General features: G+C 42.5%; 1 protein-coding gene across 9 annotated transcripts in view; it reads left to right on the top strand.

The window, feature by feature from the left end:
• Window positions 1-13412, top strand: part of SH3PXD2A (SH3 and PX domains 2A) — a 245885-nt gene that overhangs the window by 218765 nt on the left and 13708 nt on the right. For 8 of the 9 annotated variants that reach the window (XM_041717165.2, XM_012574636.5, XM_030276350.4 and 5 more), the window contains 4 exons: window positions 6284-6401; window positions 9896-10230; window positions 11081-11130; window positions 13216-13335. In XM_041717165.2, coding sequence (XP_041573099.2) covers window positions 6284-6401; window positions 9896-10230; window positions 11081-11130; window positions 13216-13335 — 623 coding nt within the window. The remainder of the gene's footprint in view (window positions 1-6283; window positions 6402-9895; window positions 10231-11080; window positions 11131-13215; window positions 13336-13412) is intronic. The other variant, XM_041717164.2, reaches the window with a different exon arrangement.

Raw genomic sequence — 13412 nt, 5'->3', positions numbered from 1 at the left:
AGCATGGGCAGGTGGCAATTTGGCATGAATCTTCTTGCAACCAAAGGGGTTTTCACAGTGAAAAATGATCCTTCTTCAGTATTTTTAAAAGCTTTTAGAGAAGGACTAAAACTAAGCTTGTTTGGGAAGGCAGGAAATCAGGATAGGTAAGGCTTTTTTTAGGAAGGATTTTAGAGCTTCAGGTTATTTGACACCATCGAGGAAGGAGCCTGCTCAGGTTGATGAGGCATCATAGAAAGGCATGAGGCTGAGTGGGAAAAGATCACAGAATTTGAAGGAGTGGGAAATCCACATGAACATGTGAGTGTGTGTAGTAGGGCAATAAAGCAATGCACAGCACGCAGGCTTGAAAATTCAAGATGGAACAACTGAATTGGAAGTGCACTGGGTAAGAGTCTGGTTGAAATGCCAGAGTACTGCTGTGCCAAGAGCCTTCTGCAAGAGCAGTGTGTGCTGAAAGGCTGGAAAGCGAGCAAAGCAGGCATTAGGTAGCTCTAGTGGCTGTGCAAAAGAGTCACTGAGGGGCCAGCAATGCTGGAGAACTTGGAAAATGCTGGGGCAAGTCTGTCACCTTGGTGATATAACCAGTGGTGGTGAAATAATCAGTGCAAAGGGAATTGGGAGGACGGCATAAGGAAGATTTTGAAAGAGCTACTGAAACTCTGTTACAACTCGAGCTGTAAAACCTAGGTCTGCTTTCCTTGACCTGACAATAAGTATAAATCCAGAAAGCCAGAAGAAGGACCAAGCTGCCATTACGAGACACCTCATAACTTCAGTGTAGAGTGTGTGTGTGTGTTCACAGTCACACATGCAAAATATGAAATTCTGGTTTGACAGATGGGTTTGAAAAAGCCTCACAGGCCATCAGGTTCAGTGTCTTGCTTTGTCAGCCAAGTCAGTAAAATTTCTTCAGGAGGGAATGGAGCTTCATCTTAGCTGTCCTGAGGTTTTTCCTGTGGGACAGGTGCCCTAATGGGTTACCTGGTATGGAAAATGCTATAACTAATGCTTAAAAATTCCTCTGAGATTCCCCTTTACTAATTGACAGAAGTACATCAGGTGAAACAAAAGAAAACTTATTCAGAAATAGGTTGATTAAAGGGAATGTGTTGGAATGTACCCAATTGCTCACCATGTACAATCTACAATCCTACACAAAAGGGGGAAAAAAAAGCCCAGTTGTTAAGGTCCGCAATTATCCAAAAATAATTGCCATTTATATTATTAGATTGCAATCTGCAATCCTACACAAAAGGGGAAAAAAAAAAAAAAAAGCACAGTTGTTAAGATCTGCAATTATCCAAAAATAATTGTCATTGACATTAAGTCCTCTTAAAATGTACAAAGTCAAATGTCTCATTCCTCATTTTACTGCAGCCAGTATGTTTTATCACAGCCACTGAACAGGCTGGGCAAGACAGAATAAGTATTTCAGTCCTCATTACACTGTGACTGCAGAGGTGACCTGTTGCTACTTGATGAGCGTTGCCAATGTGGCTACAGGTCATCTTGCTCTGCTGTAAATCGTATGATGGTTTTATAGCTGTATTATAAATTCTTTTTATGTGAAAAGTTGCACTTCATTAAACTTTATCTTAAAATGGGTGGGACAAGGAACATGGGTGTGTTAAACTGTCCTGGCCAGGTTTTAGATCAAGTTTTGTATGGGTTATCTTGACTCGGCTCTGTATTCAAAAATTGATTTTAAAGTGGCTTTTTAGTTTTAGAGCTATTACTGTTTATGTATAGAAAAGGCCTCAGCTTGGCAGAACACTGGTGGTGCTGGAGGAACACAAAATGGTTATGTTCTTGTTTTGGTGGGGGTTTTTGTTTTCTTTCCTTTGTGCTTTTTTGTCCTCTTCTAGTGGTTACAGAAGGACATTAGATGTTAACAACTTGTGCAAAAGTGATCCATAACACTCAAATACCAGTGATTTCTTTGTACCAGGTCTGATTTCCTTGTGTACATCTGTATAGACCATGTAGTGTATGTGGCTGTCATGCAGGGCACTGCACAGCTCAGATCCTTTGTCCTGTATGTGTGCACACCTTCCAGCTGGACAGCCCTACCTGTGCTGCATTTTCTGGGGGAAAATCTTTGTTGCTAGAAAAAGTCCTCTCTGTACTACTGTGGGCTGTTCCAAGGACACAGATACTGTTCTCTGCTGTCCATGCTGTTTTCCCAGTGATCCACAAAGATCTGTCCCTGTATTTTGGTCCCAGTTCTGTACTGTATTTGTTCAGGAGATTTTAGGTAGAACAAGAGCAAAATAAAAGCCTGCCTTCTTTTGGGAAGGAGGAAAGGAAAGAGGAGAATGATACACTGACAGGGAATTGAGGCTTTGGAATGAGTAGTGGGCTGAGCACTGGGTTGCCACGGTGTCTGGGAGGGCTGGGCAGAACACAGCTACAGCAGCAAGGTATGAGCTGGGTGGTTGAAATAGTGCAAAAATTCTGGTTGTGTATATTTTAAATAGTGTCTGTGTCTGGGCAGGAGGGAGAATGGCACATACTAATCCTTTCCTTCCAACCTAGGTAGGTTGCAGTTGGATAATGCATGATGTGACTGATGTGTAGCATAGCTCTTTGCCAAACAGGCTTTGCTTCTTCATGCATGCCTTGCTCACATTTACTGGGACAGCTCAAAATCCAGAGAGGAACCTCCTTCAGCTCAGCTGGGAAAGGTGTCTTTTACCTGCAAATTAGTGATAAAGGAATGGGAGTGAAGTTGGCAATTAATAGACCTCTGGATGTCACTCACTAAGAACAGAGCTGCCTTCTTGCCCGTTTTCAGCCCAAAGGGGGTAGGACTTTCATAGCATTGTTTCTAAACGCAGCCTTTCAGCTGGTGTATGTGCTCTGTAGCATGTAGTAAAGTTTATTCTGCACACTTGACCTCAACACTGAGGTTGATGTAACAGAAGCTACAGCTGGGGAATATGAATTATCCTTTTGTTTGTCTTTTTTTTTTTTTTTCTGGTAATTCTTAAGTCAAAACTTAATGAACCAAAATGATACGCTTTTGTATTCTCTGTAGATCTGTGCATATAACTTCAGTGGTAGGTCTGGGATGGTTCACTGACTTCTGTTTTATACTATTGCCTGTCACAGAAGCTGAATGAAGCCAGCATGATAGATCAGATTTGTCAGAGTAACTCAGAGCAATGTCATTCTGCTGTCTGACGCTCTGCTGATTCTCTCATGAAACCGTTTATCAACGTCAAGTCTTTACAGTAACTTTACATATCAGTCATGAAGTGTCAAATATCTTTTCTTAAAGACTTCTGAATAATAATATGATATGTTGAATGGTATTATCAGTCCTCTTCAGTGACACATCCACTGAGAGCTCCCTTGCTCCCTTCAGCAAATCTTGGTTTATACAAAGTGTCCACCAGCTAGAGATAATCTTTGAGAAACAAAACAGAATTTACACTTTGGTTACAAGGGGGCCCATATCTCCAGTTTGTTTAAGTTACAAACCTCGTGTATGTTTGTGGTATCTCCTGCAGCATTGACAGAAACCAAATGTGTGTAATCTTGGAAATGTAATTTTTGCTGTCAAAGTACTTTGCAAGGGGAATTTGTAATAGTGGCTTCCTGGCTTTTATCTGTAGGCTTAAAAATAGAGCTGCTAAACAAAAACATTGTGGGACCTTCTTTTCTAGAGTTGATTTTTAACACTTTTAATTGTCTTGCTTCATGGGAGATCCTTTTTCTCTCTCTTCCCTCCCTATTTCCATGCACTATTTTTTTTTTTTTAATTTCTTCTGTATAGGGAGCAGTCACCTAAAGGGCTTTACTCTCAAAAAGCAGTAGTCTTGAGTTGACAGCCACAGGACTGAAGATGTAAGCAGTGAAGGTGCTCATGGACAGAATGAGACAGTGGCAGTTCAGAAGAGCCTTACTGTTTCTCCTGAGTGATCAGCCTCCAGTGCTGTTGGGTTTGATGGGTTACCACTGTCTCAATTCCTCACACACAGGTTTGGAAAGTTGTGTAGGAAGTTAGGTTGGTTATCTGCAGCAGAAGGGAAGCCACATTCCTGAAAAGTGAGACCACTCTGCCCAGCAAGAGGAGCATAGTTGGCTTTAGCTGAAGCAGAGCCTGGTGTTTGTGTGGACGAAAAATAGAATAAACACAGCAATTTCTGTGGGAGTTCTAGTGGCAAGGGTGACCTATGACAGCCTAGGTTATAAAGCAGCTTTGGTATGGAGGAAAGAAAAAAGAGGGCTTTCTTCCAAGACTCAGCAAATATATGCTTAGCTCAGTATTACTGTCTTAGAAACATCCCTGGAAGTGTCTGAAACAATGTGTATCTGGACAGAGCAGCTCTGAACTTTTCCTTGGCCCTTACAGGGACAAGATCTCGCTGCCCAGGGGTTTTCTGCAGCTCAGTTTAGTGCTTTGCATGCAGTGGAAACCAGACATGGAACTCCTTCTGCAGCAGACTTGAAAATAGAGGAAAAATTAGTCCAGTTCTACCACCCAGAGCAGAAACCTAGCTAGGAAAACTCTCCTGTCCTATGATTTGGAAGCTGGGATATCATTTGTCAGGTTTTATTTTTCATGCCCCATCTTGTAGTGGAATATTTCTGTGGAGAAGGTGTCATATGCTGATGGTGCTAATTACAAACTAGCTCGAATTTCTTACCAGTGATAAGCCAGTAAAGCAGCCCCCCTAGGGGAGAGCTGCAGAGAGTCTCTTCCTCTTGACAGCAAAGGTTTTGACAAATTTTGCCCCATCAGAATTAGAAGAATTCAAATGTGACCAGTCAAGGAACTTGACTTCAGGGATGGAGCTTTGCTGAATTTGCTCTCATCAGATGCTCTGTCAACATTATTTTCCCTTTTCTGAGGTATTATTTCTTATTCTGTCTCAGTAAGGGCTTTGGTTTATTTTTCATTAAAGTTTCTATGCTTCACCCAGCAACAAAATGCAGTTGAGCCACAAAACCAAACAGCTGCTTGGATCTGTTTTACTCTCCTAAAGAGTGCTCACTTCAAGCTGCTGCAGCCTTTTCACAGCTCCTTTGTTCTGCAGTGATCAGGAGCTTTGGATTCACTTTATTTCCTGCTCATTCCTCTGCACTGCCAGCCCTCCATTTATTCTTTCCCTGCCTTGTTGTGACTGCTGGTAGCAAATGCTAGGAAGTCTGGCTAGGGTGCACTTCATTGCTTGCCTTCCCTGCCTTTAATCTAGCTACAGAAACTCATGCTGTCTCATGCACCATAGTTTGGGTTGAGGAGAGGGGCTTTATGACACTTCCCATGTCTGCTGCTGCAGAGGAAGGATGGTAGTTCAAGTTTTTTAAGCTCCAGAGGGAAAGGTTGACCTTGGGTGCAATGGGAGTGCTGCAGTAAATGACTCCTGGGTAGGTGGAAGATGATGTTGACAAGTGTCTGTTCTGCTTATTGGCTTGCTCTCAGCAAGTCTGCTTAAAACCTCTGCCCACCTGGGAAGGGGACGGATGCTGGAGATGAATAGGGATGCTAAATTTTTGGCTCCAACACTGTACTTGAAATCCAGTCTGTGCTTTTGAAGTGTGTGTCTCAGTTCTGGCACTCCTTCACCAGTGTCACACGTGCATTTTTCTGGAGTGAGGTTTAGCAAATCTATGTTTGTAAAGCACTTCACAACCTATGAAGGCAAACGCTGTATCGCCTCCTGTCATATGCAAACCTCTTTTGTTCTTTTGTCACTTTTTTTTTAATGTTTCAAGCTCGTTGCTGTAGACCTATGGTGCTTGGGAGGTGCAAGGAGAGCAGCGTGCTGGGCCAGCCCCTCTGGGCTGGGGAGAAGTGTCCCTCTGGGGATGCAGCGCTCGGGTTTCAGTAACACAATGCTTCGTGCAGCCATGTGTGTGTGCAAAGAGCCAACTGGCTGCAGCTCCCGCCGTGATGCTCGGCTGATTTGGCAGCCGGATTGATTCTGTCAAGTTACAGTATGGGAGTTAAGTCCAGCTTCAAATCCTCTCCCTTACCCGCCCGAGGAACTTGGAGGGGGGGAGGGAGGCGGGAAGAAGGAAGGGGGAGCTCTCTGGGGACTTTGTGTCATTACTGGCATGGAAACATTTTGTGATTATCAGCAGCAGGGTAGTGGCAAGGGGCTGATTGTCTGTCATGTCGTCAGCATAAATAACCAGTGGGCCCCTGAGCAGGGCTCCGCCTTCCGTAATGGCTTCACGTAATCGCTGCAGAGCAGTTTAAAAGCAAGCAGTGTGGAAAAACAGCTGGGCTGATCCTGACCCTAACTGATGTTGCCTTTTCTCCCCTCACCAGAAGAGAAATATGTCACTATCCAGCCGTACGCCAGCCAGGGGAAAGACGAGATTGGGTTCGAGAAAGGGGTCACCGTGGAGGTCATCCAAAAGAACCTGGAAGGATGGTGGTACATCAGGTAAAGAAGCTGTGCAACCCACAGAAACTGTGACAATGAGCTTTTCTGATCATTCACTGAATGTTAGCCTTTAAATCATTCTGTAGGTGGACAGGGTAGCCCAAATTGTTCATAATGCCTCTTGAAGAAATGTAAAGAAAAGTCTGAGGTGATAGAATGGTGACTAAAGTAGCACTACAGTGTCTGCAAAGGCTGTGGACCATTCCAGTGAGGAAATGCCTTAACTTGCAGTTTTAGAGGTTTTTTTTTCCTTACTTCAAGTTAAAAGCCCATATCTGAGTTAAGATCTGTGAGACCTAACAAGGCTTTCTGTTGTATATAATTTTAATGTGCTTCCAGTATAAGAGTTAGTCTGCAACCTATTTAAATCTATTTATAGCAATGCTGAAAGGCTGATTGTGATCTCTTGAGCTGTTTGGGGCAGGTAGTGCTACTTTCAGGGATACGAGATCAGTTTGCTGGCTATAGCCCTTATGCAAGCTCACCCATGGTTTCAGCTAATTTGCTGTGATTTTTGTCTGTCCACACTGGATATTCCTAATGTAGAGGGGCTACATTCCAAGGCCAGGTGAAGTTGTTATTGTATAGCAAATTTTGCTATGTGGTTGCAACAGTGGTCCTAGCAGAGAGTTTTGACTTAAGAATCTCCTTTGTAAATGCTTATGGGGAGACTGTATGTTAGATACTGTCTCAGTGATGTAGGGTGTCAGGATGAGCATTTGATGAGAGCTTTCTTCATCTAGGTTCACACAGCATTTAGGTTTTAGTGCTCTTCTGTGATTCTGCCCCTTGTCTTGTATCTGCATGTGAACCTCTCAGTGCTGTGACATCCCATTTCTCTTCAAAGAAGATGTGATACAACAGTGCAGAACATCTCATATAATAATCCTTTTCCATTCAACCTGTAATTATAGTGATTTCTTCCTCTTACCCTCCCCAAGTTATAGCTTGCTTCTGTTGAATGCTGCTTGATTTATTGGCTATGGATGAGGACTGTGAAAGTGCTGACTGAAGCAATGTTGTTTTTCTTGATTTGCCTTACTTAGAAAGAAAAAATATCAGTTTTCTATCTAATGATCCCATGGAACAAATAAGTTAATAAAGATAGCAGTGGAGCCAGGAAGGCACTCTTGATAGGAGGAGCTCAAAAATGCCTGGGTTTGGTCAGGTCACATTTTTTTCTCTTTTAATTTAATTGTCTAGAGAAATGGAATCCAAAGTTTCAGACAGGGGAATTAAGCACATAGGTTTTTCTGAGAGGAGAACCATTGCAAGACACCTCCAGTTATTTTTTTTATTTCATTTCTGCAGTGTAGCCTGGTTTCTACTGTAGGTTTCCCTCTGCCATACTAGCACTCCTACAATTAGTTGAATTTTTTCCCCCCTTTTTCTCACTCACTTCTTGGGAGTCAACCCAGAAGACACATTTTTCTATACAACAGGAGTGCCTTCTGGAGCATGATGGCATTTGCTGCAGTGGTTTCCATGGCATCTTCATTCATGGCAATCTGCTGGAAGGACAGTGGATACCCCAGCCACCCCATGATAGTTGGGGATTGCAGCATGTGCTTGGCTTTTTTGGAAGAGGCATTTTGATTTCAGAAACCCCTCTTCTTGCTGGAAGATGTTATGTACTCCCTGTATGTGTGACAAGTATATGGGGTGCCAGCTGCACTCCTCTCTGCTGCTTTGGAGCACTGTTCTACTTTCCTCCTGGAGGATTAAACTCTTAGAAACAGAGGGTTTTTCCCATGGGCAGCACTTCCAGAAATGTTGATGACGCGCTCCATCCCTGCAAGCTGCTCCTGTGCAGCCTGGGTGGCTGATCTGCAGCTTGCTGTGCTGTTTGTTACATGTGGACTGCCCTGAATGCTGTTAGGTACCCCTCAGAGAAGGACAGAAATGTGCTTCTCTGAGTACTGAGTGCCTTGGAAGGAGCAGCTCCTCCTCTTGTGCGTGAGAGGGGAGAGGGAGCAGGAGGAGAATGAAGTCGAACCCTGGGCTGGAAAACAGACTGAACACACTTCAATGTGTAGAGAGAAAAAAAAATCCAGTAGTTTGTAAATGGAATCCACCTTAAAGGCATTAGCTTGTTCCACCTTAAAGATGTAATTTCTCAAAATTCTTGGCCATGTGCTGATCCTCATTTCCTGTCCTTCTTTTTCTTTTCTTTCTTTTTTCTTTCTTTTTTCTTTTTTTTTTCTTTTTTTTTTTTTTTTATTTCCCTAGTTTGCTTCCCTCTGGAGTAATTCCAATGCTCTGGAGCTGGAAAGCAGATGTGACTCTCAGACTTACAGAGGCACTTCTGACTTTTTTTAACATTCCTATGGTTTTAATCCATTTTTTCCTTCATGTAATATAAACAGGGAGAGTTTTGGAAGCATGAAGGAGCCAAATCACTGCACCTAATTCTGAGACCCTCCCAATTCAATGCTGTACAAGCTAGAGGCAATATTGGTGTCTGCCTTTATGCTGTCTGCCTCACATGCTTACTGCTGTGTTGAGTTCAGTAGATCTGTGCTCCTCAGTGTGCCAGAGCTGGTAATAGCATCCATCATTTAGGTCTTACTTTGTCTCCAGGTGGCAGCAACAGACACAGTCTTGTGGTGCCCAAGTGGACTGACTGCAGGGCAAGTTGGTACCAATATGCTAAGTAAAGCTTTTTTGATTTGCCTTCATATCCTTCATTTTGTGATTGCTCTGAGCCTCAGCCCATGAGAGTGGAGTGCAGCTGGGAGGTGCTGGCAGCACTGAAGTGAGGAGAAATTTAGGATGGAGTTTCAAATGCCTGCAGTAGGTTCTGAACATAAAGGAAGCAAAGTTACTTGTGAGTCAGCTCTTAAGATGTGAAATGAAAATTGTTACTGGTTCAGGACTTTGCTAAAATTGATTAAAAGTTCTTTTAATTCTTTCACCTGTATAATGGGGAAGATCAAGGAATCTTCTAAGATTAGTCTTCAAAAGGCTTAAAGATTAACAAATTCAAGGACCAAAGTAAAAATATAAGCATATTTCACTGACATAAGTAGTTTTTATTTGTGATATTGCAGAAATAAACCAGTAGTTTTTAATAACTACTGCTCAGAATTAACTTCAGTTTAAATTGGCTGACACAGGAAGAAGTAGCCTACAACAGCCTCTCTACTGAGGGTATGTTGCCCAGAGTTACTAACTGTCCATCTGTTGCTGCTATTATTCATTGGGAGAAACTGTGTGAGATCAGAGGTGTTTGTAGCACTGGGGTTACCCAGGCTTATCCAAACACATACAGCTGGCAGCAGAACAAACAGGCCAGTGCAGAACCTGCCTGTGGCTGCCCTTCTGATCTTAAACATGTTAAGTCTCCCACAAACTAAGATGGATGTAAACTGTTTTTTCTTGCTGTTTTTGCACAATCAAGCTCTGTTGAAAGTAACCTTTGGAACTGGAGTGCTCAGTGCATTGGCCACTGTGGCTTTCTCATAGATGTGATGGTGTTTCCTTTGCCTCTCCAGGTATCTGGGCAAAGAAGGCTGGGCCCCAGCTTCATATCTGAAGAAGGCTAAAGATGATCTTCCATCTAGGAAAAAGAACTTAACTGGGCCAGTGGAAATCATAGGAAACATCATGGAGATCAGCAACCTGCTGAACAAGAAATCATCTACTGACAAGGAAGCTCAAGTAGAAAACGAGTCTGCAGAAACTCACATCACCAAGAAGGAAATCAGTTTGCCCATCCTGTGCAATGACTCTAATGGCAATGCTATGATGACTCCAGACAAGCAGGCTTCCAAACTGGCCCAGGGATCCCCAGCCATAGCAAGGATAGCGCCACAAAGAGCTCAAATAAGTAAGGCAGTAAAGTAGTCTGGGTTTTCACAGGCTTGCAATGAATTCTTGTTCTCTACCTTTCAGGGCTGGCATTGCCTCTGCTAAGGACCCACATGTCCTGGCCACATAAACAGACCATTGCATAGCCTGTAGATGCATCAAGAGGGATTCAGAATGTGGTCCTTCACTAGTAGTGATAAAATTTAACTTCATTTTATACACAGGCTGTCTGGTGTTGCTTTATCTTAGCCTGCATGTGTTTACTTTGTTAATTTTTCCATAGAATACTTTTTTTTCCCTTTTGAACACTCTAAAATGTGGCCTTCTACCCCAGAAATGTAGATGATGTGATAACATGTTCAAGTTGAGAAGACCACCTGTGCCTTTTCTTGCATTTGTTCTGCTGTTTTCCTGGGGGCAAGTTGCTATGATGTTTTTACTACTTCATCTGCAAAATGCAGATGCTGATGCTATTCTGTGCAAAGAATGGCAATATTATAGGCAAGAGAACAATGTGAGTGTTTAGTGAATTACTTCTACTGCTGGGGGTGGGGGGAAACAGGTATTAGCCAGTCCTTTGTTGGCCAGTCTGCAATGGAGCTGGTGAGTTCCAGCAGAAAATACAATGCACTGCTTTCTGGCAGTGATTTGCTCTTAAATTTGCTGGCTTAGCAGAGATGAATAGCTAAGCTACCTTGGTATTTCTAATATACCCTCATAGTTTCCTATCTTCTTTCATAGAGATGCCTTAAATATTGCAAATACTGATTTCTATTCTCGCACTGTGTAACAGCAGAGAGCTGCTGCAAAATGTTTTTAGCAGTAGTTGTGAAGTTAAATAAATTCTCTCTGTTCCATTTCCTGCTCAGGTTCTCCAAATCTAAGAACAAGGCCACCGCCACGAAGAGAGTCCAGTCTGGTGTGTATTGGTTTATGGTTTATCTAAGCAGTGGGTAGGTGTCTGGGTGCTTTGTGAGACTTTGTGCAGCTGTACAAGGTGGGAGGGATCCTTTATTTGCATGCCTGTTCATTTCATTGTTTGTGTTGAGCAGACCTCAGGGCATCCTAATGATAAATCATGTTTTCTGTTATTCACAATGTTGCCCCAACTAATCAAGTCTGAAGGGAGAGTAGGATAAAGCTGCTGTGTTCTGTGCATGAACATTAAAACTTGTTTGGCTGTCTCAGAAGGTTTAAATATCTTCTGGGTGTCTTTAGCCCAGACTGAAATTTCTGACCTTCTTTTGTCTTAAGCAACTGGGAATGTGTCCCCTCCTTCCATTGCTGCCCCCTGAGGTGGCTGAGCTTCACTCTTGTGCACGTTTAAAGTGGCTCAGAACCTTGTAGAAGGATGTGTGCTACAGGAACGAGACCCCCTATGATTTCTTATCCCCAAAGCTAGAATCCTGGAAGTTTGTACCAATTGGAGGTTAGAACTGTCATCTTCAATAGGAACTAGTCAGTAGTGTATTTATACAAAAAGTCACGCTAATAGCTTGTTTATCTAGGCGATACATAATGTTTAATCTTCTCTGTACCCTTTATGAGCCGTATGCGACTTGTAATTTTCTGTCACCAGAGAGGCTTCTTAACAAACTACATGAATAGCATATTAGCATTTTCTTCCTATTTTTCTTTGCATTATTTTCAATTAGAGCTTGTTTTGGCAAGACTATGACACTTAATCCCATGCTAAAAATAACACTGATATTATATGTGAAACCCTGAGCATATCTGCTGTTTTCAATTATCTTCTTTTAATCCAAACCATCCTATTATCTGAAGGCATTTTATTATGCTGTGCTTCTGCTGTATTTCAGCATTTATAGTGCAGAAACATCCAATTATAACATTGTTAGACATGGTTCCTAAGGTGCAGAGATGCATTCTCTGTGAAATGCCACATGCTGTGCGTGATGAAACATCAACTGTTAGTTACAGAAAGGATATCATATAAACAGAGGAGCAGGAGAATAAAGCACAGTATGTGATATGCCCTTCTCCCTTTTATGGCTCAAGATCACTTCTTTGTCTGTCCTGTGTTTGTCTGTGGATGCTCTGACCTGTGGTTCTTTCACAGAACTCTTAAGTAGTGAAGTGTAGAAGCTGTGCAGCTTCAACCTAGCTGCCCTGCAGATGAGCACTGTGCTCATCTGAAAAGCTTTCAATATTGAAAGTCCTGAAAGGACCCGTTTCCCATTTATCACCTTTAAAATAATTGTAGCAAATTGTAAAATGTGGCAGCTTAAGGTAAAGGCACTTAGCTTTTAGAGGAGTCTGATATGCTGCCAGAATGGCTGTAAATAGCCACGTCCCACTCCTCATACAGCCTTTACTAAGGTTGTGTTGGGACTGAGTAGAGGTGTTCTGGGGAGGAACTGGAATGGTTTTGATCAAGCAGTAAAGTCCTTCCCTTCTAGCATTTTAGCTGGGCAAAGCTAGGGGAGTCTATGGTATTATCCTTGTTTCTTGCTACAAGAGATGCCCATTAGCTCATATCCTTCACTAATTCAGATTGTTTAAAAAGTCCAGCAGCAGGTACGGAGTAGCAATTCATTTGGATTACATTTTAAGATAGTGTATTTAATGATAGGCAGAATCTGTTAGGGGTCTGTTGCAATGCAATTTTCTGCAATTGTGGCATGTCATCCAGAGCTGGGTCTTTCTGGACAAAATCTGAGTGTAAATGGGCTGCTCTTAGTGTGACTGCAGTGGCAGTTCACACTTCATCACCCACATGTATAACATTTTACTATTCAGGTAAAGATTATTACAGTTTTAATAGTTGGTGAAGGTGGCATGAACAGTGCATATGTTGAAAGGCTTTTCTCTTTTAGCCCAGATCAATACATCAGCTCCTGCTCTGGAGAACTGAGCAGTTAGTGTTAGGAAGTAGCACAGGAAGAAGGAAGAGTGTTAGTGAATAAAAGCAATTCTTTTTCACACTGCTGTTTAGCTGACTGTTTCTTTGGTTTAAATGAACAACGCATCCTATTTGCCATAGGGTTTTCAGTTACCCAAGCCACCAGAGCCACCCTCCGTGGAAGTGGAATATTACACCATTGCTGAATTCCAGTCATGCATCTCTGATGGCATAAGCTTTCGTGGAGGACAAAAAGCAGAGGTGAGCCTTAACAGTGTATCTGGAAAAATTGTAATATTTATCTGTTACATGGGAGTGGATTGGAAGGGGAGGAGTTG

The sequence above is a fragment of the Taeniopygia guttata genome, chromosome 6 (assembly GCF_048771995.1).
Source record: "Taeniopygia guttata chromosome 6, bTaeGut7.mat, whole genome shotgun sequence".
NCBI lineage: Eukaryota > Metazoa > Chordata > Aves > Passeriformes > Estrildidae > Taeniopygia > Taeniopygia guttata.
Note: the sequence above shows the minus strand (reverse complement) of the source record. Positions and strands in the feature narration are given on the sequence as shown.